At 39.6% G+C, this 27,390-nt stretch overlaps 2 protein-coding genes across 2 annotated transcripts; both read right to left on the bottom strand.

The window, feature by feature from the left end:
* Positions 1-1,796: 1,796 nt before the first annotated feature.
* Positions 1,797-10,835, bottom strand: npepl1 (aminopeptidase like 1). Its single transcript, XM_085354031.1, has 12 exons — positions 10,669-10,835; positions 9,354-9,539; positions 8,981-9,151; positions 8,780-8,869; positions 8,327-8,408; positions 7,558-7,700; positions 6,889-6,966; positions 6,493-6,593; positions 6,148-6,271; positions 5,862-6,038; positions 4,939-5,049; positions 1,797-3,016 (listed from the first exon to the last, which is right to left on the bottom strand). The coding sequence occupies exons 1-12, from the start codon at positions 10,816-10,818 to the stop codon at positions 2,858-2,860; spliced, it is 1,572 nt and encodes a 523-aa protein (XP_085210157.1). The 5' UTR covers positions 10,819-10,835; the 3' UTR covers positions 1,797-2,857.
* Positions 10,836-12,472: 1,637 nt separating this feature from the next.
* On the bottom strand, positions 12,473-27,010 carry ankrd52b (ankyrin repeat domain 52b). Its single transcript, XM_085354030.1, has 28 exons — positions 26,880-27,010; positions 25,748-25,831; positions 25,547-25,625; positions 25,329-25,399; positions 25,037-25,237; positions 24,670-24,757; positions 23,897-24,039; positions 22,326-22,538; positions 22,154-22,232; positions 21,927-22,041; positions 21,688-21,770; positions 21,474-21,585; positions 20,990-21,058; positions 20,775-20,915; positions 20,236-20,292; positions 19,829-19,940; positions 19,663-19,734; positions 19,360-19,561; positions 19,081-19,168; positions 16,360-16,477; positions 16,012-16,231; positions 15,736-15,823; positions 15,554-15,637; positions 15,026-15,171; positions 14,708-14,790; positions 14,301-14,383; positions 13,732-13,823; positions 12,473-13,630 (listed from the first exon to the last, which is right to left on the bottom strand). The coding sequence occupies exons 1-28, from the start codon at positions 26,904-26,906 to the stop codon at positions 13,440-13,442; spliced, it is 3,141 nt and encodes a 1,046-aa protein (XP_085210156.1). The 5' UTR covers positions 26,907-27,010; the 3' UTR covers positions 12,473-13,439.
* Positions 27,011-27,390: the final 380 nt, after the last annotated feature.

The raw sequence follows: 27,390 nt of genomic DNA, 5'->3' as shown, positions 1-27,390 counted from the left end.
GTACAACTCCTGGTTGGTTGGAACCTTAGTTGTCATTTGAGTACAGTGACCTCGCTGTCATGTTCAAGAAACCATGATGATCAGAGTGTTATAACATGGTTTATTATAAGATGGGTACACTTTGGTCATTACATAGCTGACAAGGTCAGCAATAGGCTGTGGTGTTGAAACAAAGCTGAGTTGGTATTAAGGAGCCCAAAGTGTGTGCCAAAATGTAATCCCCGCACCATTACACCACCACCGCCCTGAACTGTTTTGGCAGGATGGATCTGAATGTCGCAAGAGAAATCAAGGCTCATCATTCAAAAGTTCATCTTTCACATCTTTTATGATCCAATTTTGGTGAGCCCATGTGATTTGCACCGTTTCCTGTTCTTAGCTGACAGGAATCACATCTGGTGTGGTCTTCTTCTGCTTCAATGTTCCATGTGTTGTGTATTCAGAGATGCTCTTCTGCTTATCTTGATTATATTATAATGAGTTACTGTTACCTTCCTATCTGTTTGAAGCCGTCTAGGGATCCTCCTCTGATCTCTGACACCAACGAGACATTTTTGCTCAGAGAACAGCCACCCCCTGGATCTTTGATTCTTTGTTTATTCTTCTTGTGCAGGAAAATCCTAGTAGTTCAGCAGCTTTTGGAATAGGCCACCCAGCAACATCAACCATGCCACATTCAATCTCACTTAAATAACTTTCCTTCCTCTTTCTGATGCTCAGTTTGTCTGTTTGTCAGCTCATATGAGCTGTTCGCACTAAAGTAAAAAGCACCATCACTTCATGTGCGGATACCCTTTCGGCGCCAGCTGCGGTCGCAAGGCTGGCACGGAACAAAAACTCCCTGATAACGACTGTGTTTAGTCTGTTCCTTCCCATTCCATGCAAGGCCACCTGGGTTGGCTGGAAGACTGTTTACTTAGCCTAGCAGGGTGAAGGACACTGTCTCAGCTGAACTCTGGACACGCACACACTCATCCAACCTCCCTTTCCAAACGCCTTCAATGCTTGTTCCCTCCTGGGAACACGGCGGGTCTGAGCCCGCGCTGGAATGGTAGCGCTGGGCAGGACGGCTGCTGTGTTTGATTACTCCTCACCCCCCACCCGACCTTGTGGCTTGTCATGTGTTCCATAAGGTTGTGCTGTGGACATTTATGTGCTTTTTTGTGCAGAGGAGTTTTTTTGTTCTCTGTTCTCATGCTGTCCAGCATGAGTAGAGGTCTCTTTTTTTCCTCTTGTACTTTCCCATTGTAGTGTATATTTCAGTGTTTTTTTTCTGTAACGCTACCGATCTCCGACCTGTATCCCCATGTGATGTCTGTGTTGTGTGTGTAAGGTCGGGGGGGTGGGGTGGGGGTGTCCTATTTCACTGCAGGGCAACCTGCACGTGGCGAATAAAGCCTTGATTGATTGATTGATTTATTGAGCTTTAGTCATACCAAGGTTTAAGCCTAAAAACACCCTATTTTTTGTGACATTATCCAATACAAGAGGTTATTACTCACACACACACCACAAATCTTTAGACACAGAGGGATGTTTTAACCTGGAGATGATTAGGACAATGCTTAATCATCTCCTACTTAATCAAACTACAATGAAATCAGCGTGGTTAATTAAAAAGCTGTAATCTGATGAGAAATTGGTAACAGTAGAGAGTAGATTTGCCTCAGAAGTGTTCTTATGAAGCCTTGTGATGACTATTGCTGTGAGTAACATACACACACACATATATATACACATATAAATAAAATAGAGTTGCACTGAATACTTTTTTTTTTTTAGGTGTTTGGCTATTTTGAAATTTTAATGACAGGGAAAGATGATAACTGGGGATCTGCTACAAGACACCAGCACAGCAAACTGCACTACAAATAAAAGCACTTGGCATGCCAAGTTGGATAGACATTGCTGAAGTCATGTGAGGGGATAAGATCATTTTGTTTGTTTTTGTTTGTTTTGTTTAAACAAACAAGCCTTCAGCTTATTAATTCTGTAGTGACTGAATCTACATACACAGATGACAGATGGCACCACCTTTATTGAAGGACAACACGATTGTCATACGAATAGAAGAAGAAAAAACAAACTTGTTTGTGCTGGAAACGAACACTTCAACTTACAGTTAACGTCTGGCCTGTGTGTTTTATGCTGACAAAGCATGTCAGCAGTCATGTGACAGAGTGAAACTGTTAAAAAGTGCAGTGAGCACTCATTTTGGTCCAGAGATTAGGTAGTCCAAAGATACAAAGCGTTAACAAAGTGCAGTTGTTACAAAAGATAACACGTCTATCTTCACTGATCTTGAGCCAGTGATTTTCAGAACGTCTAAGTACAACATGTATGGCGTTATTCTCTGTTTGCATAAAGCATGAAATTACAAAAATTTCTGCTGATGAAATGGACACTGGAAAGCAACATTTGAGGTATGGGGTTAAAAAAAAAAAAAAAATTCAACTGCATTAATTGTAGAATCTGGTAAAAACACAAGAAAAAAAAAAAAAAGGAAGAATGAATCAATAATTAATTTAACTCGAAGTTTGCTTACATTTTAATATAACCAATGAGAACTGAATAATGAAGAAGCTATTGAGGCAATCAGTGCGGCAAGTGCCACGTAACGAGCACAAATGAGGGCCTGTGCTTGATCACAATCATTTATACCACATCTGATTGACTCATTTTTATCTGGTTTATTCGGTCAAGTCAAACACAGAACACAGACTCTAAAACATTTTATCTCTAAATTGGACAAGCACTTGCTTAAACAGTTTGAGTGTGTGGTGGCACAGGAGCAGTCGGGGGAGTGAACCGTGGTGTGTTTTTTTAAATTTTATTTCCCCCCCCCCCCTTTCCCTTATTAGACCAATCTTCGCCGTTTGCAGTCGCGCTCCATGTGGTCTTCGGACTCGTTGGTGGTTGCACCCAGAGGAGAAACTTGGTTCAGCATGGAGTCATCGGATGCCTGACCAAACAGGGCCATGAGCAGAGCAACACCAAAACCTGTGGCACGCTCTCCCTGCAAGAGAGAAGAAAAGCTCTTAAAAACCAATAACCTTATCCTCCACTTTCCATTCAGTTATTGCTGCCATAATCTCTTGTTGGAAACCTGATTCAGCATAAAAGTTGCCACAACAAAGCTGTTTAAACCAATTTCTAACACAAGACAACCACAAATATGGAGATTTATTAGAGAGAAAGCCTGCGTAAGGACTGTTGTTTATGAACTGAATCACAAGACCATGACAGAGCATCAGGAAACCACCTGCAGGAAAGTTATAAAACCAGTTTATTTTAAAGGTTGACCAGTCACAGGCAGTAAGGTCAGCTGATCTTGTTTTGTTCAAACACAATGGGAAGTTTCGCAGTGATTGAGGAAGCATACGCCAGAAAGCAGCTCCTCTAGTCTCTGTGTAGCAAGGAAATCAGACAAGTGTATGCACATCCCTGATAGAAAGAACGTCACGGCATTTACTGGCAACCACTTTATTCCTGTTCTACACGTTCGTTTTTATGCACTTCCGAATACGCTCTAAACCTAAACACCACTGGATTGACACAGCTGGACAGTTTGGTCAAATAACGGTAAAGTCTCATTTTAAATCAGTGCTAATTTTCCTTTCAGCTTGTGTTTTATAAGCTCAGTCAAAGGTTTCCTTAATGTTTAGCTCAGAGGTGAGGCTTTACAGTGGTGTTTGGTGCCAACTTCCTCAAACATTCAGCAAAGCCCTTTACTTCTTAAGAGTCTTCACTCAATATTTACTTGACTTGGCTGGGAAAAATTACTAAAAATTAAAATTAATTAAAAAATTACTGGCTGGGAATCCATAAAACTTTGTGTGAGGTTTTTAAGATAAAATTTGACATCAATTTTGTAAATTTGTACTTGGGCTTGGTTGCTGGCTCGGTCCGGGGAGGGGACACAAAACTCTTACAAGCGCTATTAGCAGCCAGCAAAAAAATCAATAACCAGAAAGTGGTTAAATCCAACTCCGCCAACGCTTGAGGATTGGTTTAATGTGGTTTTCGAAATATTTAAAATGGAAAGATTGACATTCTTTTTAAAAATTCAGAAAGACAAATTCTACAAAATATGGAATAAATGGATTAGCTTTGTGTCCCCCATCCGCCCTGAATTTAGGTAAGACCAGCCCTGAATTGGTGTATCTTGGTGTATCTCCCATGTATCGAACAATGTCAGGTTGACCCTCAACTTCATAATATGTACCTAATGTAGTTTTTGTAAATAAGTTAAACATGCTGCATTATGTAACACATTGTCAAGCCAATGAGTTAATTTTATTTTTTTGCTATCAGAATGTAAAACAAAAGGACTAAGAAAAAGGGTTTTGTTTTTTTCTTTTCCTTTTCTCTTTTTTTGACTAAATAATGTCAATGCACTTTATTGTAACAAGTCCCTTTTTTTTTTTTTTCCTTTCTTCAATAAGAATATAATTAAAAGACAAAAAAAAAAAAAAAAAAGGACTTGGCACAAATTTGTAGGTGTGATTAAAGCCAGTACTCTGAACAACTTCAGTGATGCACTACAATTTCCAACTTGAACCTGAAGCAAAAAACACGCTGCACTCCATCTGAAGCAGGAAACTGGAAATTCAGAATCGAAATTTCCTCCTCAGAAAGTCAGAAAATCCCCACCAACCCTGACTTCACAATCCAATAAACGTAAACAGTAGTAAAACTGAAAACCCTGCACTGTATTATCACTGTTGTGGATTGGTGACTCACTAAATAAGCCATACGAAAAGCAGCAAACAGACTCTATCCATGTGCGTGCTGCAGCGGTGTTTTAAGTGCACCGCACTGTATTGCTGGTGATGTATGAACATGAACAACATAATGATTTATTTTAGTTAACAAAAATGTGTTCATAGGCTTGCTTTTTAAAAATCACATCCACACAGTGAAGCATGGGATACTCACAGCATGAACAGGAGAGGCAATGTCAACATGGACCCAGACACCGGGCCAATCGAAGCCCAGGTGAGATGCAATAAAGAGGCCAGCACAGGAGCTCTGCGCGTTCTCCCGATCCTGTCAATGCAAAACACACACGCACCTCAGCAACCAAGCCTGAATAAATTATAACAGCCATTGAAAAAAATACTAATGCTGTCAGTGTTAATTTTGTTAAAATGACATTAACGCCATAACCGCATTAACGCGGGAAATCTCCGTTAGTGAGTTATCACGGATCGCCCTAAGCTTGGATATTTTGGAAAATCGTCACACTTGTTATCGACGAGTCTGACGATAACAAGTCTGCACAAAATTCACAAAACCATACAACTCATAAAATCTTCTGTTTCTTTTCTTTAGCAGAGATCAGTGGTTTTATGTGCTGTAAAAACTTAAAAATGGTGAGGTCACATCTCTTCATCCAACCGTGTCAGGTCACTTTCTGGAAGCACATCTCCCAGATTTTGTCAATATTAAAGGACTTAATAGGGGGCAAAGATAGCTCAGTAGGTAAAGTGGTTGCCCCATGATCGGCTCACTGAAGGCTACCTGGAGGTACCCCTGAGCACTGGGCGCTGCACTGGTGGCTGCCCACTGCTTCACTGGGTGAATGGGTTAAATGCAGAGGAGTAATTTCCCTACGGGACTAACACATACACACACATTATACATTAAGTAAGGAATATATAATGATTTACACAACAATAAAATAAAAATTTCATTGTAATTTATACTGTGCAAAATTCCTGAGCCACCCATGTGATAGTACCAAGATGAACGAGCTAAACTGAGCTTGTTTGAAGTAGGTGGTGAAATCCCTGTATTTTAAATTCTTCCGTGTCTGATATGGATTGTGTCTTGCCACGCGTGTGGATTTTGCCACTTACTGCCACAGAGTTCTTCATGTCAGCCATAGCAGAGGTGAACTCGCTGAAGTGCAGCTCGGGGCAGTAGACCAGAGGGTGAGCGAGATCCCCGCTGCTGCGGCCCGCACGCACAACTGCAGCTTCCCACTGCTCACTGTTTGTCATCACAGCTGCGTGGTGCTTTCCTGTGGAGATTCCCTGAGCAACAGAAACAAAGAGACTTCAGCTATGAAGCAGCACCTGCCTCACAGTACAGAATGTGTTGATCTGGGCACCTGCAGTGGTTGGTTTAGTGAGAGTCACCCACCTGTGCACCTGTCAGTGTAGCTATATCCAGAATAATATCAGCAGCCAGGTCTTTGCTGGCATACACTACTCCATCAGCCAGCACCAGCCTGCCCTCTGCATCAGTGTTGTTGATTTCCACTGACCTTTAAAGGGAGAATGGACATTTTATACCACTGCCCACATTCATTCCTCTCGAGTTAGCGTGGAAAATGATATCGGACGCAGTTTATGTGCAGTCACACCTTGATGGCAGAGAGACATTGAATACAAACCACACAGGTAATTTGATACCAAGTGTGTCAAATCAATTTCCAAGCAAATGATATATTACTACTTAAAAATAAATAAATAAAAAAAGTCTCACTTTCCAGAATAGAGAATGTGGATATCATCAGGTCGCGTGGCTGCGGGTCCAACTGAGTTCTCTGCGAGGCAAAACACTGCATGGAGATTATCCTTAAAGCCCTGAAACAAACAGAAGACAGAGGCTGGTATAAAGTGCTGCACCTAAAACTTCCTTGTAACTGCCAATGTTGCTAGCAGATTGTCACAGTTGCACATACTTTATATGAAAAAAAATTAATAATAATAAAAAAAATACAAGCAGCCAAAACAATCAAAAAGAGGTTTTTAGTGCAGCAGCCTCTTTACGACTGGCTTCATTTAGCAACAGCCAGCAACTACTTCCCAATTAGTCATTTGAGACTGAGGCCTAAATGACAGCCGTGAGAGCTGATGTGGGATCCTTCTGTCACCTCACCTGTTTAATGGTGGCCTTGAATGCTCCCAGAACGGCAGCAGCTCCACCACAATCTCTTTTCATCCCTGGCATTGTGGTCTAGAAGAAGGAAAAACCACAACTTATTTACATGTAATGGATCTCTTCTGCAGTGAGCAGGACAGCAACCCAGTTGTCTATAAATTCATTTACAGTAAGAAAAGCTTTTTGGCTGAACTAGTGAATATAAAAGGTGCTGCTTGCTAACAGATTACTGAGAATAGGCTTAGAGTTTATTTAAAAGATCAGCGTGGAGGTTTCCAGGATCATCCAGACTGCCCAGACAGTGGATGAGCTTACTGAAAGTTGTCAAACTTAAGAGATTACAGCAGACAGAGACTTTGGAGGTGCAACATGGTCCACAAGATCACAGTGAAGATTAATGTTTGGGGTACACACAACAAATTCTGTGCTAACACACCATGACTCAGTGCACTGTTAAGGTGAAATACATGAGTTAAGCCAAATATTGTTGCATTTTTCCACTTGATTAACATAATTTTCTATTCCTGTTAAATTATATTTCTATATACAGACAACTCATCTATCAGCTATCCCAGTAACACTGTAAAATATACTCAAGTGAGGCATGCAGGTCTGTTTTTCTAAATAGATGATTAGTTATCATCTCCACAGGAAACAGAAGCATACCTTTCCCTTAATGCTAAGTCCACCAGTGTCATACACAATTCCTTTGCCCACCCATGCAATTGTTTGGGTAGCGCCTTGAGGAGTGTGACTAAGTACCGCTAACGCAGGAGGGTGCTCTGCTGCCTTTCCAACACCATAAATACCTGAGAGGGTGAAGAAAGAAAAGCATTTTCAGTGATCTGAAATGTTCAGACTTTTACACAATTAAGCTTTGACCCATGTTTTGACTTACAGGCACAGTTTTCTATAGGTGCCCATTTTAGTCCTTAAAGAATAAGTCAATTTTTCATTGAGTGCATTTTTGCTACTACAGCCACTGATTTGTCCTTTTAGGATCATATTTTAGCTAGCACTTCATTACGGCCTCTTATACGCAACACTAAAACACTAAAACAATATATAGCCTAGCTTCAAAATATGCTACTAGGGATCAGTCCCAAAAATCCATCACTCTGGTGTCCCTAGGGAAATCTCAACCAAGTATTTCCTGTATATATGCATGTTTAGTATTTGAGGTGTAAAAAGAAATGTATTAGATTTTTTTTCTAAATTCTCTCCATGCTTTAAAGCTTGTTGGCGTCTTCAGTTGAAACCAGACACAGTGAACAGCACAGCTGACTTTCTTGTTTACCATTTCTTTCCATTAGAGTTGCACCATGAGTCTCTCTAGCTAAAGCACACTCAACAAAAAAGTTTGACATAGCAATTCTGGAGAACTGTGACAATTCAAGCTAAAAATAAAGCACACAGGCATGCGCAGAGGTCGTACCTCCAAACCCTTTTTGTTTCAGTTCCTCTCCACGAATGATAACTGGAGTGATTCCAAGTTCATTCCCCACAGCCCTGATTTCCTGAAACAGAAATTTATGGCTGTGATGAAAAACTGCAGTAGAAATATTAAAACTAGTTTTAACAGATTTCAACCCTCCTTACTTCTAAATTAAAAATTAAAAAGTATTAAAGTGTACATAAAAAAGTATTGTCGATATGTAAGTGATGCAATGGGTTTGCGAAATTAACTCCTGATATTGTAAACAAATATCTTAAGATATTCACTTTCTGTTACTAACATCAATAAATAGACGACAGTTTGACTTAACTTTATAGCCTAATGTGAGAATGGGCAAACTGAAATGAGGACACAGAAGCTTAACAGGTAACGTTTTCATGGAAACGTGTTACAGGTTAACAAAGTTTATGCAAATCAGAGAATTTCACTAACATCTAAGAAGTGATCTGTGTTCATCTCATTGCATGGAGTGTCCACAATGCGAGCGCTCAGTCGAACTCCATCAGCAGCGTTAGAAAGACACTGAACATGGGATGAAAAACAAAGGCCATTAAGTGATGGCAGACCACCCACACACACAAAAAAGGCAATTATGAGCAGCACTAACAATTAAAACCCAAAACTTTAAAGTACCTCAAGCTCTGCAGCCTCCAGAGGATTGGCATCTTGCCCAACAATCACAAACTCCACGGTCACATGCTTCTTCTCAGTTCTGCGTGAGGATGCGGAGCGGCGAGAGAAGATGGGGAAGGCCCGGGCCATAGCACAGCAGGATGCAAACACATCTGAACGCTCACACACCATCTGGAGAGCAGATGTGTTAGCCACTTCGTGAAGCAAACAACCTCACCACTGGATGACCCAGATTTGAGTGCCATGGGACTCCCAGAAGTCCCATGGCACAGAAAGCGGGCATCTATAAAGAACAGATTTGTTCTGTAGCTTAAAGTAACCTCTGACTTCCCCGAAGAACAAACAGGAAACAATTCTGATTGAAAATACTGACCACAATGCAGCGGTTATTCCCTCCGGGAAGGCAGGAACGGACCAGGCGGGACACAAAGTGGGCAGAAGACGGGCTGTTGTGCCTGCTGACCCTTGAGGGAATGGCGGCCACTGTGGCATAGTTGAGGTACAGGGGGCAGCTGTCCGTGGGGTTTGGGTTTAAAGCACTCAGAGCTGCCTGCCAGATCTGAGAAAACATGAGGAAAAATTGACATTTCTGACTCACCACAAAGATGTTAAAGCTTTGAAAAACATTTTTTGTTAAATCCTCTAATTCTTTTACTCTTTGTAAACTAAGTACAAGCAGTCTGGGAAATCAACAATCTCTGATGATGTAATAATAATCCACTATTAATATTAAATATGTTATTCCAGATGTTTATGACAGGAATCTACAAAGCGGTTTTGGGAATGTTTTGGAAAGACTATAACCAGTCAGCAGTATGTACACAGTGCTTCCACCAGATTAAAATAAGAGGCAAGTGAACCAGTAGGTGATGGGAATTTGAGATACTGGGTTTGAAAAATTCCTAGTGTCACAATGTTTCCAGATGCTTTCACACTTATCACCTTAGAAGGTACATACACATGCTCAGAATAATCAGAGCGCTTCATGGAGCAGGCCAACAGTGTCTCAGCAAATCATTGTACACAAACAGTCCGACGCTGATTGGAAAACTGTCACACTCAATGACTCTGAGCGTATTAGTCTGCCCACCAAATCCACCACCAGTGATCTAATCACTCACCAGGAGCACGTTGGACAAACTCCATCGACAGTATGTCGATTATGTTGAAAATAAGTTTACACATATGCGATATGCTGCAGTAGTACGGCATTAGTTATCTGGATACTGAAGACTGGGACTTTAACCTCGTCAATGCTCCAGTTGCAAAATCCTATTCGGAGACAGGTTAATGACCACTGTCTGGGTTTAAGTACTGCTTTTCTAACCTACAATCATCCAGGAGTTATGTGACAGCCGGGCAACCGTGGAAGTAAGCAAAATACGAATTACTGGTGTTGTGAGATTTACTTCTACGGTCATACTAATAATAATAATTGTGATTATGACAATAATAATGATAATGGAAAAAAAACCCTAAAACAAATAAGACCGCAAACATCTCTTGACTATTGTAGCTCTTAGCTTACTAAGTAGCCTACACTGACACCGTTATAGCTTTGCCCTTTGGACTCTTTTTCGCTAGCTGTGTCATGAAATAACTTAGCTGTGCTAGCTTTTGCTAACTTTTGCTTAGCGTGACGCTAACATTAGCCGGTACCGAGCTTTTGTTATCATTTATAAGATTACCTCTTTGCTAACGACCGGCTGGAGTTTTCCTTTGATCTGGCTCCAGCTGACCTGCTGCAGGTTGGTGTGCTGCCCGATGATCAGGACAGGGCGACTCTGTGGCTCTGAATCACCGGCAGAAACCTTAAACTCCAGCACCACATTCGCCATTTTGGTGACTGAAGGTGCTCAAGTGGACGGCGACGGACACCCCGGACCGGCGACGGCAGCCGGGTGAGGACAGGCTTTAGTGACGTGCTGCGATTTTTATCGACCTCCAGGCACCAGGTGGAACACTATAAGAGCAGACTGTAGTGATTTACACCAAAGTTAATGTAGTAGTAATAATAACAAAAGCTAAACCAAAACGATTTTTCTTTGAACAATTTAGTCCTATAAAATAAAATAAATAATCCAGGAAATGAAGGAAGCGTGTTTCCCCCACTTTTGTTTTTTTTTGGCCATCCACAGGTCAAAATTTTATTTGAGTTACCTCAAAATGTCCCACTAGGTATCATAACATTTCGACTTAATCACAAATTTCAAATTTTGGCTCTAAATACAAGATTCATGGAGACCATTTAGAGGGTTGGTGTGAGAGAGGAATAGTGTAACACACAGCTCCAGATTAGCTAAAGATCAGGCTATAACAAATAAACAAAACTAAAAGTAATATTTAATACAATAAAAGGGTAACAAGCAAATTCATTCAAGAAACTAACTGAACTGAAAACCAAAATTAAAAAGATTTTCATATAAATCTAATCTGATGTATTCAAAGTTTCGTTGACAAAAATGAATCGAGCCAGCACAAAAATCTGTTTCCTTACACAGCGGGCATCATCTCTAAGGAAGAACACAAGGGTGCAGACAAGACGATGAGCCCAGATCGGTGCTTCCGTTTATCAAACTCTAATAAGATTTTGAAATAATAAAATAAAGACAGCAAGACTTCTTCAGATGGTGGTGATTCATTTATTCCGGCCTATTATGAATGCCAGCCACAACCAAACCACACTTTCAAGCTGTGACATCCTCAAATTTGAGTAACTTGTACGGAAGACACAGTTTGCTCACATGAAACGCTGCAACAGGGAAATTCCTGAAGTTATTCACAACATTTCATTACACATTGTGTTTAGAAATGCCTAACAGATTTTTTTCTCCCTATTTTTTTCTCCAAACACAACACCATAACCCTAGGAAAGATGCCCTCATTAAATTGTAAACTTTGATGTCAGAGTGCAAATAGTTTAAAGGCATTTTAAGAAAACACAGCGGCTATAACTAGGAAGAAAATATCTTTTGGATAAATGGCATCAGCTGAGCTGCAGGTCTGGCCTTTGACTTCGACTTTAAAAAAAAAGGCAAACATTTGATGCACAACACTATTTATAAAAAGTTTGATCTTTAAAGAGAGAGGCAGTGAGGCTTGTTTGTAGCAGCACAGATAATTTTATGTATCTAAATTAATTTGTCGTCACCAATTTTCTTTATAACAATGACAAAAGTTTGCAAATGTTTAACAGGAACAGATCAACGCTAGCTCCTGAACACGTGCTGTGACTCTGGGTTTCTTCCCCACTGAGATCTTGTATAGAAAAAAACAAAACCCCTTATAACTCACCTAACTGTTCATGCTTTACTGATTAAATCAAACACGAATTTTGATAATACAGCATGTCATTAAAACAAACAAAAAAACAAGCTGGGTATCTGTTAATTCCAACTTCTCAAATGTGTGTGTTTGTGATAGATTATAATCATCTTTGGGTCTTTAAACGTTTATGAGAAAAAATAATTCAAAGATGCTTTGGGACTCGAAATTAATTCAACAATTACCATTTCTACTCGACATTTAAAGCCTTGTGAAATTTTTTAAATGTATTTAAAGTGTTCACAGCAACTAATGCGTTGATTATTTATTTGACATTTCTCTGTCTGGATTATTGAACTGATATACTTTACTCATAGTTTATACGAGTATGTAACATCCAGTCTGAGCAGTGCTTGTTATTGCACCGGGATTACAGTACACACTGACCTGAGGTTAATCCAATAATTTGGGATTTTCAAGGTTAACTTCATTTTAAGAGTGCTATATACACTAAAGTTGTTAAATTCTCATTTAAACTATAAACATGCTTATGGCTGGTAGGCTAACTGAAGTTTTAAATCATGATAATATCAGAATAATAGGTGGCTTTTTATCAGTGTAGTGTTTGCTACACCGTGCGTAGGATAAGAAAATAGTGCTATTAATTGCATAAAAGGTTTACAGCACCTGTTAGATATATTAAAATATTTATATTTAGAAGCAGCATCTAGTAATATGAAAACTAAGCCAAACACACACGCACACACACAGACACTAAACACCTGAGCATCTGTGCACTCGTATCAACTGAAGACAAACATGGAGTTTTGAGATTATGTTGCTTAAATAAAAGTAAATACTGATAGTGGATGAGGTTCAGGTGGGGAGGCTTGTGTTGTGTGCTTATTTTAAACCTTCCATTCATATCTAAAGATTAGTACTTCATTAAAATAACTACACTCTTAATAGAGAGAATAATGTGAAAGCTAATATTAGAGTAAGACTAGGTTTTATGCTACTGGCGAGCAAGCATATGCTGTCATGTATAGAAATGCCATGACACGAGAGACAAAAAGCTATGCATGACCACAGGTGTTCATGGTGACTTTGGGTTACGCTGGGATGAAGCTGCATTTTTGTCACAAAAGTGGCTTACAGGCTAACACTGACTGACAGTGTGAATTTGGTCCTGTGCTCAGGCATGGCACAGGTTTCCACTGGCCCCGCAGGAGGCAGCGATAGTGCAGTTCTTCAGGATGGGGCTGAAGTGGGAGGCTGTGTTAGGACCAGCCTCTCTGGGAGGGAAAGGCTTCATGGTGGAAAGGATGAGGGCCAGACACTCTGCTACGTTTTTGTTCGGGGCACAGGCCAGAGCTGGCGTGTGGCCTGCAGAGGATAAAAAGGCAAATCAGTAACCCACACAATCCTCCGCAGGTTGAACATACCTGCTTTGGTATTCTTATCACAGAAATATAATCCCAACCTACCTTCCTCATCTACAGCCATGACTGCTGCTCCTCTGCTCAGTAACACCTGCACAACAGTCGCCAGACCTTTCCTTGCTGCAATGTGAAGCGGCCTGCATGAGAATAAAAGGTCTGACTACAGTGCACTGAGGACAGATTAAACTACAGTGAGATTTATGTTTTTCAGAACAGACATTCAGATTTGTCACATTTTCTCTTTGTCTGCAGAACAAGGCATGACATCGTGTTAACACACAACTGAATGCTCCAGACTGGCAAAACTGCCAAAACCTTCCCTTTTATAGAGCTGCTCATGCTTGCTGAGAAGCAGTTAATCAATTTTATTTGATTAGCAGCACCTGGAAGCAGTAAGAGTGCACTTTGCTGCTTGAAGACCTGCTAAGGATAAGACTATTTTTTTATTTTGTCAGGGAAGGTGTATTTTCTTTTTACCATGATTATATGTTTCTGGGCTTCCAGTGTGGCCAGCCAATAATACTTGGACAACAAACAGAAACCAGAAACCTTCTTGTGTCTCTGCAGATAACTGTTTATGGAGATCAGCTGACTGCTACGTCAAGACAACTCACATTTGGAGAGCGTTGTTTCTTGCATTTATGAGTGAGGAATCGGTGATCTCTCCCAGGATTAACAAGGCACACATCTCATGACCCTGCAGAATAAAGCATGTTAATGTTGTTAAAACCATCCGCTTTATTCACTGAAATTCAAAACAAGTACTTAGTATTATGAGCCATGCATATGCAGGTTTCATATAAGAAAAACTACTATTAGAATTAGTTCAAATTAAATCAGAATTATACTCCAGACAGGCCGACAAACAACAGTTATGATACATATTAAACTTGATTTTCATGCATTACATTTCTAATCACCTTCTGTGACGGATGTTAAACTGATCTCCTGCTACACTCATGCAACTATTTGTGTGACACTGCATGCATTTAGTGCACCCATTTGTTTGTGTGTATGGGACCTTGCTGCAGGCTAAGTGAAGGGCTGTGTTGTTATTGAAATCCACCAGGGTCAGGTCTGGGGTCGCCTTGTTCAGCAAGAACTCTGAAATACAGGAAGTAAACATCAACAAACCCAGACTACTACACCTCAAGCTGTTGGTTGGTGTTTTCACATGACAGTGCAACAGTGGAACAAAGTGGTTTATTAAAAGAAACCATCACTGAGGGATGTGAGAAAAGAAGCTCTCCAGCTCTAAATAGTCTAGATAGTTTTTAAAGGTTTCCAGGTGCAGAAAGAAACAAAAACATTTCAAAGGACTTCCTTGTTTCACACATACCAACAGCTCTGGTCTGTCCACAGGCAGCAGCAACCATCAGAGCAGAGCATCCACAGTGGTCCACAGCATTAACCTGTGCTCCCTGGGCCAGAACCAGCTGCAGCCCAGCAACGTTCCCTGAATATGCAGCAGCATGCAGTGGGGTCCTGAACTCAAGCAAGGAACACATCAAAATACTAGATGAGCAGAAATGTTCACAGCCCACGAAGGAGAAAACACTGTCCAGTTTGGGAAAGGTGATGCAAAAAAATCCATTAAAACCGAATCATACAAAATAACTTGTAGCTTTAGTAGTAGCCCGAGTAGAGCCTGTTTATGTAATATAGAGAAAAAATAAATAAATCACACTGTACATTTCAAATTAGGCCACTTTTAAATGAGTAGCAATCATAAAAAATAATATGAGCAGTGTATTATGACTGCTGGGAAATGTATGCCACATGTAAAATAAACCTAAAACTATTACATTAACTTTACTGACACCTGCTGGCTGTGTTGTATGAAACCGTCTGAATGAAAGTTACCTACCTTCCTTTGGCGTCACTAATGCTGACAATTTGAGGGCCAAAAGTCTTCACTAGAAGGTCTGCTGCAGCTTCGTGCCCTTTAACTCTGCATGTGGCAAACAGAGGTGTTTAAAATGTGAAGAACTACACTAAATTTATTTAAGCTGACTTCTAAAAAGCATGTGTGCGCACATAATAACTCACAGAGCACAGTGCAATGGGGTGAAGAGACTTCCTTCCTGGATGCTAAAAAGTTTGTTTTCAAGTAAAATGCATAAACATCCGTCATGACCTAAGAAAGGTTGGAAACAAATAGAGACATAATTGATGTTTACATTTTTATTTAAATGACTTAATGCACAATAAAACGCAGTGTCTCATGATACACAAAAATGATGTATGAACAGGCAGGTCTATTGTGTTAAAACGGCTTAATTATAAACTGCTCATTTGACATGAAGTGCTGCTCTGATGTCTCACCATGGTAGGCAGCCCAGTGAGTGGGTGTGTAGCCTTTGTAGTCCAGCATGGAGTCCAGAGGGTCAGCTTTCTTTGCAGCCTTTAGCAAAGAGCGGAGCAGCTCCGTGTGACCACAGGATGCTGCGAGGTGCAGCGGGGTCCTCCCCCTAGAGTCTCGGCACAGAGCAGAAGCTCCATGTTCCAGCAGAGCAGACACACACTCCTCACTGCCCATTATGACCTGCAGGATGAGTACACAAGATATCATGTGACAGGAGGCACGAGGGTGGTGGTAAAGGTATAATCTTCTATTTGCAATAATTATTGAGTGCAATGAAAAGAAGTGACGTGCGACATGCACACACTCACAGCTCGGTGTAAAGCAGTGAAGCCTTGTTTGTCTGCAGCATCAGGCTTTGCATTTTTCTCCAGCAGTATGTGGACACAGTCGGTGTGGCAACCGAGAGCTGCCAGCATGAGAGCCGTCCTGTACAACAAGCAGAATTCAGTTGTAGGCATGATTCTGTCACTTCAACTATCTGCTGATTTAGGCTACGTTCACACTGCAGGCGAAAGCGCATCAAATCCCATTTTTTTGACCCTATGCGACCCAAATCCGATCATGGTATGACAGTGTGAATGGCACAAATCCGATATTTTCAAATCTGATCTGGGTCACTTTCGTATGTGGTACTGAATCCGATACATATCCGATGTTTTAGAAAGCGACTGCTGTTTGAATGGTCAATTCGCATTAAATCCGTCTTTTACGTCACTGACACAAGACAAGGCGCCAATTATCAGCTCCGGAGAAGCGCCCGAGAAGACATCGTGAACGCTTCCTGGCCATCCAGTGTAGATGTCAGTGAAACTGTTGGGAAGACAACGTTGGAGAAACATGAACATTTTATTTATACTGTATAATCTGCAGATTCTGACAGAAATCTGCAACTATCCTTTGAAACACCGCTCCTCTAAAACAGCAATAAGGATAATTATTAGGTTATTTACATTATTATGTAAATAACAAAATAACTTAAAGCAAAAATTGGGAAACGTAAAGTCCGAAGTCTTTATATTAACGGCCATGAGTCAAACAATATAGTTTGCTCTGGGTCTAAACAGAGCGCGTTGTGTGTGACGTCTTCTTTTGCGCATGCGGCCACTTTGAGGGTTCACACTAGAGCGCGTTTGCTGTCGCATTTTATTTGTAGTGTGAACAAGCAGACAAAAATATCGTATTTGATCAAAAAATTGGAATTGAGCATTGAGACCTGCAGTGTGAACGTAGCCTAAGACTCATGTGGTGAATCTTTGTAGAACCTAAGAGGCTGTTTTATAATCAGTGCCAGCCCAATAAAAACTAACACAATACTGGGACTATTTTCTCCTCACAGGTCTTCACTCCTTGTGGGGATCAATGTTCCCTCTAAGCTGCGCACGTGCGCAATTGCGCACTGCTGGCACGGTCTCTGCGCACAGAAAATCTGCGTTGCGCACAAAAAAAAATCTAACCTGAAATGAAATTAATACTTTAACAATTCTGTTTTGCAGTGTTAGTCAGTGAGTGACTGGCTGCTCCAGTATGGGATTACAACGATACCACCTTATCCCATAGTCCAGCCAATAACGCGATTCACATTCGTATATACGCAGCTAATCAACGTCGTTGACAGGCTATGACAGCGTTCTTATGTGCCGACACCGGTGTTTTAGCTAGCAAAGCGGCTGATGAGGAGTGAAGCCACGTTAATGACGTGTACAACCATTGGAGATGTGAGCAGGACTGACAGAACAATTGACGGAAAAAGTGTGGACTTTATACCAGTTTTTAAATTGTGTTGATAGGCCACGTAAAACCAGAGTTATGATAAATATTATCTGCAATGTTTGGTTTTCTTCCTGAATACTATCGTTGTTTATATTTACTGCGGGAAGAAACAGTAAAAACGGCATCTTATAAGGAAAATGCTTGAAAGCGCTCTCCGCCTGTGAGCGAAAACAACGCCAGAAAAACAACAGAACAATGAGGCGACTGCTGAGTGCTACAGGTGTTACAGAAGTGATACATCTCCTGTTGTCAGGCCTGCAGGTATCAGCCTGTTGTTCTCCTTTTTATTATAGTGGATAGAAATAATTTTTTGGAGTGGCACAAATCATTTGTGTGGCATCAGATTTGATGCAGAACAGCTGATTGTTCTGTAAATAGTTTGAAATGTTTATTTTAAAAAAAAATGCCTTGGCAGCATTTTTAGGTAAACAGCTGCAAAAAAAACTTTGTTGTTTGCAAAACTCAGTAACTTTTTTGAAGAAGTAACTATATAATTAATTGCCCAACATTGGTCATTATATACTATATTTTGCAGACAGAGTTACAGGACTCTCTTTCAGACCACAGACTCATACTCATAATACAAGTCAGAGCTTTATAAAATTAAAAAAAAAGAAAGAAAGTTGTGTTTCAAGTTATTTTCGCTCATATGGTGTCTGAGCGAACACACTCAGACACATTGTGTTCCCGTGGTTTTTTGTTTTTTCAACGAAAGCTAATCATATTTGACACTCGAGTTTTTCACTTCTTTTTACATTCCCTCACATATGTTCCAGTAGTTTTTGCAAAAAAGTAGCCAGAAATGCACAGGAGGAATCGACGGTAAGAAACAGGCCAATCACAATAGCCTCAGACTGCATGACACGATGACTTTTGCTTCAGCTTTTCACAGAAGCATAAATCCCTCATGGTTATTTGCATCCTTTTGCGGTTTCTCGTAGATGTTCAATACTTAATTGTTTATCTTCTTATTTTATTTTACTACCTTAAAAGACAATTTATTATCAATATACACAACCGTTGCTTTAATGCCTGATAAAATCTGTTCCTTTCTGCGCTTACCTTGTTATCACGCAATCAGTATCAGTTTAATGAAAATTTAATCTGGTTGGACCATGACACACACTGCTGAAGACTATTTACTTTATAAGTGTCATGTCACAATAAATAATTAAAATCGCCCACAAATAACCATGTTTACGTGACTAATAAATAAATAAATACACCGAACACAAATTAAAAGATGCAAAGTGACTCACTGTCCCTGTGTGTCTGGGCTGTCAATGATGTCAGCACTTTGTTCCATGTTAACTAACAGGAGGATACAGTCCACTTGGCCCTCAGCAGCTGCTCGAGCAGAAGGGACACAAAGATAAAAACATAAGTTTAAAAGAAAAAACAAATCTTAACCAAAAAGCTGCATTGTTTACTTTCAGAACAAAATCAACCCAAATCCATCAATGGGGCACTAAAAAATACAAGATAAACACACTTAAGCATTATTGTATGGGCACAAATATGTACTGAGATGCACACACCTGCAGTGTGAAGAGCTGTCCACTTGTGCTTGTGCTCCTTCAGTGTGTAGGAGGCTTGATGTTTCAACAGTACTTCTACACATGGGGAGAAGCCCTTCTGAGCAGCGAGGTGGAGGGCAGTTTGGCCTTCAATGTCCCGCACATCCAGACTCACTAATGTCTCACAAAGCAAACGCAGAGCTTCACAGTGGCCAAAATATGCCTGCAGTGACAAAATGCATGAAGACAATACAGTTGAAAGCATGTAAACTAGCAGGACCTCTGCTAGTTGCATAATTTTCAAGGTTTTTACTTTATACTCACAGCTAAGTGCAAAGGGCTGACTGGAACATTACTTTCAGCCTCCTCAAGACAGTTGAAAGAAATTTCCAAGAGCTGGAAAAGTAACAGAATTCCAAATAGGTCCAGATTGCAGTCAGTTAAAAAGAAAATGTATGAACTAAATGAAAAATGAGAAGACACCACTGACCAGCTCTAAATGCTGTTTGTTCCCATAAGCAGCTGCATAGTGAACGGCACTGTATCCCTTGCTGTTCTTCAGAGTTGGGTTCGCCCCGTTGTCAAGCAAGTAGTCTAAACACCTGAACGAAACAAGTTCACAGTCTCAACACTTAAACTTTACAAGAGTTTAATGTACGTTAATGTACAAGTCTGTGTCTTTATGAACTAACGTCAAGTTCCATTAAAGTCATTTTTCTGTCCTCTGATTTTGTTCCTATCAACTCTTTAAATAATTCCTGATAAAGAACATTACTAAAAGTTACCCAAACTACCTCCAATTGTCTGTGTAATTTTAATTTAAAATGATAATTACTCTAGATTCTGCATGGTAAAGCACAAACAGTATAATATATAAATGTGACGTATATGACTTACAGAGAGGCTTCATGTTGCTTTTCCACGTTGACGTCTGAGTCAGAGTTTGGACCCCCTCTGTGGAAAAAAAGATGAGCACTTTTTAAGCTACTTCAACAAAGTGCCGGAAACATTCCTCATATTGGTCCATAACAGCATCACACAGTTGCTGCTGATTTGTCGCCTGCACATCCACAGTGAGCATCTCTCGTTCCACCACACTCCAAAGGTGCTTTACTGGAAGTCGTCTCAGTGCAGTGAACTCATTGTCATGTTCAGGAAACCAGATTTCAAGCTTTGTCACAGATTGTTTTATCTTGCTGGAAGGAGCCATCAGAAGATGAGTATAATGTAAACATCGTCAGGAGCTATACTCATGTAGGCTGTGGTGTTTAAAAAATATTAATTGGTGCAAAATGGTCCAAAGCGAGTCAAGAAAATTCTGCCACACGTTACACCACCATCAGCAGCCTGAACGATTTATACAAGGTAGGATGGATCCATGCTTTCATGTTGTTGAGTGAAATGTGCAAATTTAAAATGTCAGTAAAGACTCTTACCCAGAGAAGGTGTGTGAAGCAGCAGCATAGTGCAGGGGGTTGCAGCCCGTCAGATCCAGCTCATTGACATCTGCACCAGCTCTCACCAGGGAGATGGTGCACTGGCTGTTCCCATTTGCTGCAGCGTAGTGCAGAGGAGATCTGCAAAGCAAAACAGGACACATCAGGTAACACCAAAGTTCAGTTCTTACCTCCAGCCATTCAGGACTGCTTACCTTCCCAAATTGTCTTTTATATCCAGCTCAGCACCGCTGCTTAACAGCAAATTAACACACTCGACATTCCTGCAAAATAAAAAAAATAAAGACTTCAACTGAGAACCAAGTGTCTCACAAGTGCAGTGCATAGCTCACAAATATTTCTGAAGTTTATCATTTAAGCTCATTTTCTGTTGATTTATTTCTGCCTCAAACCTTATGACTCGGAAAACAACACAACAAATAATTGGCATTACGATCTTTACAATAGTTTTACCCTCCTTTGACATTCGTAGTGTATCGCCGACTGACCTCTGTGTTGTGGCTGAACAACACAGAAAATTCACAACATTACTATGTTCTGAAATTTACACAGCTACTGATGACTAATAATACTTGTCATACATGGATGCACTTATAATTCAGACTTCTATTTACAAGTGCACGAGGACAAAATTGTGCCAGCTATTAAAAGCATTTACTTAGAGTCTGCACCACTCACCCTCCAGATGCAGCTGCATGCAGGCACGTCCTTCCATGATCATCTAACATGTTTATGTCGAACCCCACACTTTGGTCATTCGTCAGCATTGGCGCCATGTTGTAAAACTGGCCTGAACAAAGACGAACAACAGAAACGAGCTGGTGTTAGTAATTAAAATGTAACAAGAAAGAAATGTGATTCTGAAACGGGGTGACTCAAAACAGATTCTCACCGTTAGACAGTAACTTGCGACAACAGTCTGGAAAGCCGTAGAGCGCCGCCAAATGCAGTGGAAGCATCCCATTAATTCCCTGTCTGCAGAGATGATGACATTGTTACGTTTGGTAAGTATGTGCCAAGTTGGAAAGCTACTTGACAGCGACAGAGTCACTGCAAGGGGGTTGCGAGGAGGCAAGGATGTCATAATTTTGAATACATTTTATACAACTGATCAATGACTCACAGACCTACCTGCCTTTATCAGCACCGTTTGTCAGCAGAGTACTGACCAGCAGCTCCTGACCATGTCTGGCAGCAACATGAAGAGGAGCGTTTCCATTACTGTCAACACAATCGATCTCTCCCCCTGTGTAAGTGGGAGGGAAAAAAAATGCGTGGATAGGTGTCTCTCGAGCTTAGATATTTTAAGAACCCTTTTCATTATCAGTCACATTACACCAAATTTTGCACTTTGTTACCATTTTGGATGAGAATCTGCGAGCCAGTGAAGCGTCCGTGCATTGCAGCCATATGTAAAGGGCTCATGTCTTTCTTATTCTGTTTATTAGACAAAAAGAAAACATTCAGTCTTCCAGCCAATTATCCCCTCAACCAATAGATGATTATTTTCTTATTTATCATCCTTTTAACCTGTACGCTGACATCAGCACCATTGTTGACTAGGAGCTCAAGACACAACACCCCGCTGGAGGAGGCAGCTGCCAGATGTAATGGTGTGTTGCCGTTGTAGTTGGGTTGGTTGATGCTGGCGCCACTGTTCACCAGTTCAGTGGCCACAGTGTCTTGCCCTGTGTGACAGGCCATGTGGAGCGCTGTGTTCCCAAAAATGTTGGGCTCATCAATCTGGAAGCAGATATCAAAATATATAGACAAATACATAAACCAATGGAGTATAAAACAGTTTGCTGTAAATAACAAGAGCCATATGCCCAAGAAATACTGCAGATTATATCAGTGGGCGGCTGACGTAGATCATTATATGTGAGGTTTTAAAAAAGAAATAAAAAATGTAAAGAAGTATTTGCCCCCTTCCAGATTTCATATTTCAGATCATCAAAAAATGTAATATTAGACAGATAACCTGAGTAAATACAAACTGCAGTCTTTAAATTATGATTTAATTTATTAAGCGGAAAAGGTATCCAAATCTACTTGGCCCTGTGTGAAAAACACTATTATAGCCATTTATAAATGGCTAAAAATGGAAATGTTAACTCTTTCCAGACTTGTCATCAGTTGTTGAGTTTCTTTAGCTCGCTGCATGATGCCTTTCTTTTTGAGATCTTTTAGCCTGTTTCACTTTGTGAGACAGGTTCCATTTAAGTGACTTGATTCAGTGGGTCTGGCACTAATTAGGTCTGGGTGCAGTAATGAACTTGAACTCAGCTTTCCAAAAAAACATGATTATTCAGTTATTTCATAGTGCAACAAGGGCGGGCATTAACTTTTTCAAACAGGGCCAGGTAGGTTTGAATAGTTTTTTGTTTCTTCATAAATGAAATCATTATTTAAAAACTACATTTTGTATTTACCTTGGTTATTTCTGTTTAATTCTGTCTAATTAAAAAATTTGATGATCTGAAACATGTAAGTGTGACATATGTGCAAAGAAAAAAAAAGGAAATCAGGAAGGGGGCAAGTACTGAATTTATGCATCTATTTTGGATTCACTCACAATGCAGCAGCATAAGTGTTGGTACAGCCTGGAAAACAACATAAAGCCAATCCTGGAGCTCCACACAACACAAGTTATTTATGCCTCACCTTTTATCAAACCATTTATTACCACTGACTGTCTGGTTTGGGGTTTAAAATTGAGCAGAAAGTGTCTCAATATCTTAATTCTGAAGAAACTCAGCAGAAAGCTTAAACATATTTAAAACTTTTTGTCCTGCACATAATAAACCAAACATTAAAAAAATACCAACAATATCCTCCTGAGATCCAGCTTATTCTTTTATTCCTCTGTAATGGAAATTTGTTTTGATTATCTTTTGATTTATTTAAGCTAACCTACTAAGTCCTGATGTGCTGAACAGAGGACATCCTGGGCTTTTCATTGACATCTCATGGCCTCTTTTAGCGCCAAAGAAGCAGCAAATCACAACAAAAAGTTAAACTGAAAGATACTTTTTTGTCTTCGGTTCTTCGGAGGATATATTGTGGGAAAAGCAATGTATCCCAACCACAGTAGACTTTACCTCCACCCCCAGTCTCAGCAGATATTTGACTACGTCTAAATGTCCGCCGGCAGCTGCAACGTGGAGTGGAGTGTAACCACGCTTGTCTTTGCACATCACATCTCCACTGTGAGACAACAGCAGCTTCACAACCTCCAAATGTCCTTAGAAAAAAAAAAGAAAAAAACAAGAGCGAGAGATTCATATTTACTACAAATATTTGTGACGCTAGTACATCTCAACACTTGCTAGTTACACAGCTGGATTAAACGGCACACAGTCTGGCCAACAGCTGGTCTCATTTGAATACACTGGTTATGTGTTTGGTAGCATTTGAATGCATGTGTGTTATCTTGTCTATAAACAAGAAAAGTTTTGAATGAATTCTGATAAAACTTCAAGGTCAACTGAATAATTTACTGGTCGAAAGTTGACAGAAAGACTTGTAACTTAGAAACTATGATTGTTACAAGTGTGGTGTGTATTGTCAACATATAGAAACTACTGTATAAAGATTTAAAATATCTCACATTTAAACCTCTGACCTCTCCTTTCTGTTAAAGGACTCTTGCACACTTACAATTGTGTTTTCAGCCAAGCACAAAACATACACTGGTGATGACAACAGAAAGTGTTATTTTATCCCAAAAGCATCCCACTGTTAAGGTCAAGGCCAATCCCTTCCAGTTTGTACATACTGTTAGTTACTAGAAGACTTCTGTTATTCTTTAAAACTCATAAAAGAAAATTAAATTCAAGATACATTTGTGTCTGCTAGGAGCGTCTCTACTCACCGAGGGATGCAGCCCAGTGGACTGCTTGCCTTTCCTTCTTGTCCTTGGCACATGCATTTGCACCTTTACGCAGGAACACGTTCACCATCTGTTAAAGGCACAATATCAGGATGTAGCCACTTCATCTATGTAAACTCATCTATGCTGATGAATACAACCTAACAGGTAATTTTTTTTAAACGTGCTGCAACAATTACCCAAACCCCAGAAACGTATCATTCACTTTCCTAATGGAAATCAATGTAAAATGTTATATATAATAATATAAAATATCATAAATGTTACCTATTAAAAAACACCAAATAAAAAGATAGCTTTTAATAGTTTTAAAATAGTTAAACGTCAGTAAGAAGACTCTTCAGCTTACCTCCCCATGACCACTGTGCGCTGCATGATGTAGCGGTGTCCTTCCTGCCTTGTCAGTTACATCCAGGCTGCAAACATGTGGTATCAGGGCTTTGGCACAACCTGTAGCCCAGTTTGCAGCTGCCATGTGCAGGGGTGTATGCCAGAACTTGTCCCGTGCATTAACCTCTACTTTGTGTTTCAGCAATAGCTCCACAGCCCTCTGACAGGAAAAACAAAATAAAAGGATAAGTCTAACATTAAGAGCTAACTGTCACTGACTTTTTAAAATCCATTTGACAATAGTAATTTACTTCATTTCTTGAGGCAGCTGCTCGGTGTAAAGGAGTCAGCAACCCCTGGTCCTTGGCGTTGACATTTGCACCTGTAAGAGAGCACAAAAAAGCAAAACTAGGTTTTATTGCTTGTGCAGTTTTGAGGTATTACAGTTCTTTTGCATACGACTAATTTATATCAGTCATTACAACAAATATTTTGTTCTTACAACCACACAATTTTTTTTGTCTTTTACCTGAACTAATAAGTAGGTCCATAACAATGACATCGCCCATATAAGCAGCAGCATGTAGTGGTGTGCTTTGTTCTTGGTCCTGAGATTTAAAAAAATATATAAAATTATAGTCTAAATACAAATTTAATGTGCAATCGCAAGTAGCCTTCAGCATGTTGTAATTTGTAACACAACTCCTGAATTAAAACTGAGTAACACTACCAGTGAGTTGACATCTTCTTTGTGGTTCAGTAAAAATGTCACATCTTCTGTGTTCCGGCTGAATATGGCCTGGACCAATGGGGACTGAAAGAAAAATTAGTACAGGTAAATCAAACAACTTTTTTGTAGACATATACATATAGGACCAATTCAACATGAAAATCAAAAACTACAGGGACATAAATACATACATGCACAACCTCTTTCATCAAAGCTATATTTTTAACGCTAAAATATAAGTAATGTGGTTACCCACAAAGTTTCAAATTTACTTTTTTACAAAAAAGCTGAAAAAATTGTAAAGCACATCATTAGTTTTTGATTAAGATACCAAATTAAAGTTATTTAATTTAATTATTAATTAAGTTATTCCAAAATGGAAAAATTTGTTTTACTTGTTGAATGACCTATCTGGCTTCTCAGATAAATGTGCAGGCTCAAATTTAGGTAGAAAAATGTGAATTCAGTTTATCTGCCTAATGACCAACTACATAATTATTTTGACAGATTTCTAAAACTATATCTGTGTTTTCTTGTTTTTATGACAGTTGGTGTAATAAATTTGTTATGCACTGTACAGGAAAGATTACAATGACTCAGTTGACTTTCGTAAAAAGTATAATTAGACTTATGAAGCCTGCTTCAAAGACAACCGAAGAAAAAACAACAAGCATTTTAATTTGTCACTTATGTCACTAAAGAAAAAGAAACTGAACTGTCTCAAGCACGTCCACCCACACATCCATTTTCTTCCTACTGGGAATATTCAGAATGCAGTGGCACATAATTAAGTGTGGACTAATCAAATCTAACCACTGTACAAACGACAAATATATGTGAAATGTATATTTACAATAATTTTTGTGGGTTTTCAACTGTATTTACAGGAATACCAATGATCATAATGATACAGTTTCTAAGTACATTGCAAAATTAATGCATTAGACATCTAACTCTACAGAAACTCCAGCTTAAACTACATGTATCTTTACGGGGTGAGGAGTCTGTGACATTAGCCATCCTTGCAGAAAACTTTGCTCGTCACGCCGCTAACATGACTAGCCAGCTGATTGCAGTTGTGAGAACCGACAGGTTATTTAATGTTAAGTTCAGAAAAAGCTGTATTTACTACCTGGTCCTTGATATTTCTTAACTCCATATCCCAACCACCCGTGAAGCCCCTTCACTGATACTTGGTGTGAACTTGACTACATTGCAATCAATAAGTAGCAGCTAATTTAGCTTTAGCTTAGATAGCAGCTGGGATTGTATACAGCAAAGCTCCCAGAACATCGCGAGAAAAGTTAAAGAAACGTGATTTAAGTGTTTTTTTTTTCTTTGGCTGTCTTTGACGTAATGTTAATAGTAGTAATGTTAGTAATGTAAATTTTGGTCAGATATTTGTTCTCGTATTTTTTTATAAACATAAAAAATACGATGTATTTATGTAATTTTAGTTTAAGCTAAATATGCAATATGCTATTAGCTTGTTTCTAAAATCCTGGGGAAATATTTTGCCTTTAACGCAACTACATTTATTTTACTCATTAGACAGTCCCTATTTTTTTTTTACTACAGATAATCATTTTACTTACTGATAACTTTTTAAACCTGCCAGGTTTCGCTCAGGGCAAAAAAAAAAA

The sequence above is a fragment of the Diplotaxodon limnothrissa genome, linkage group LG5 (genome assembly GCF_057381915.1).
Source record: "Diplotaxodon limnothrissa isolate DT_005_m linkage group LG5, D_limnothrissa_male_GT1.1, whole genome shotgun sequence".
Lineage (NCBI taxonomy): Eukaryota > Metazoa > Chordata > Actinopteri > Cichliformes > Cichlidae > Diplotaxodon > Diplotaxodon limnothrissa.
Note: the sequence above shows the minus strand (reverse complement) of the source record. Positions and strands in the feature narration are given on the sequence as shown.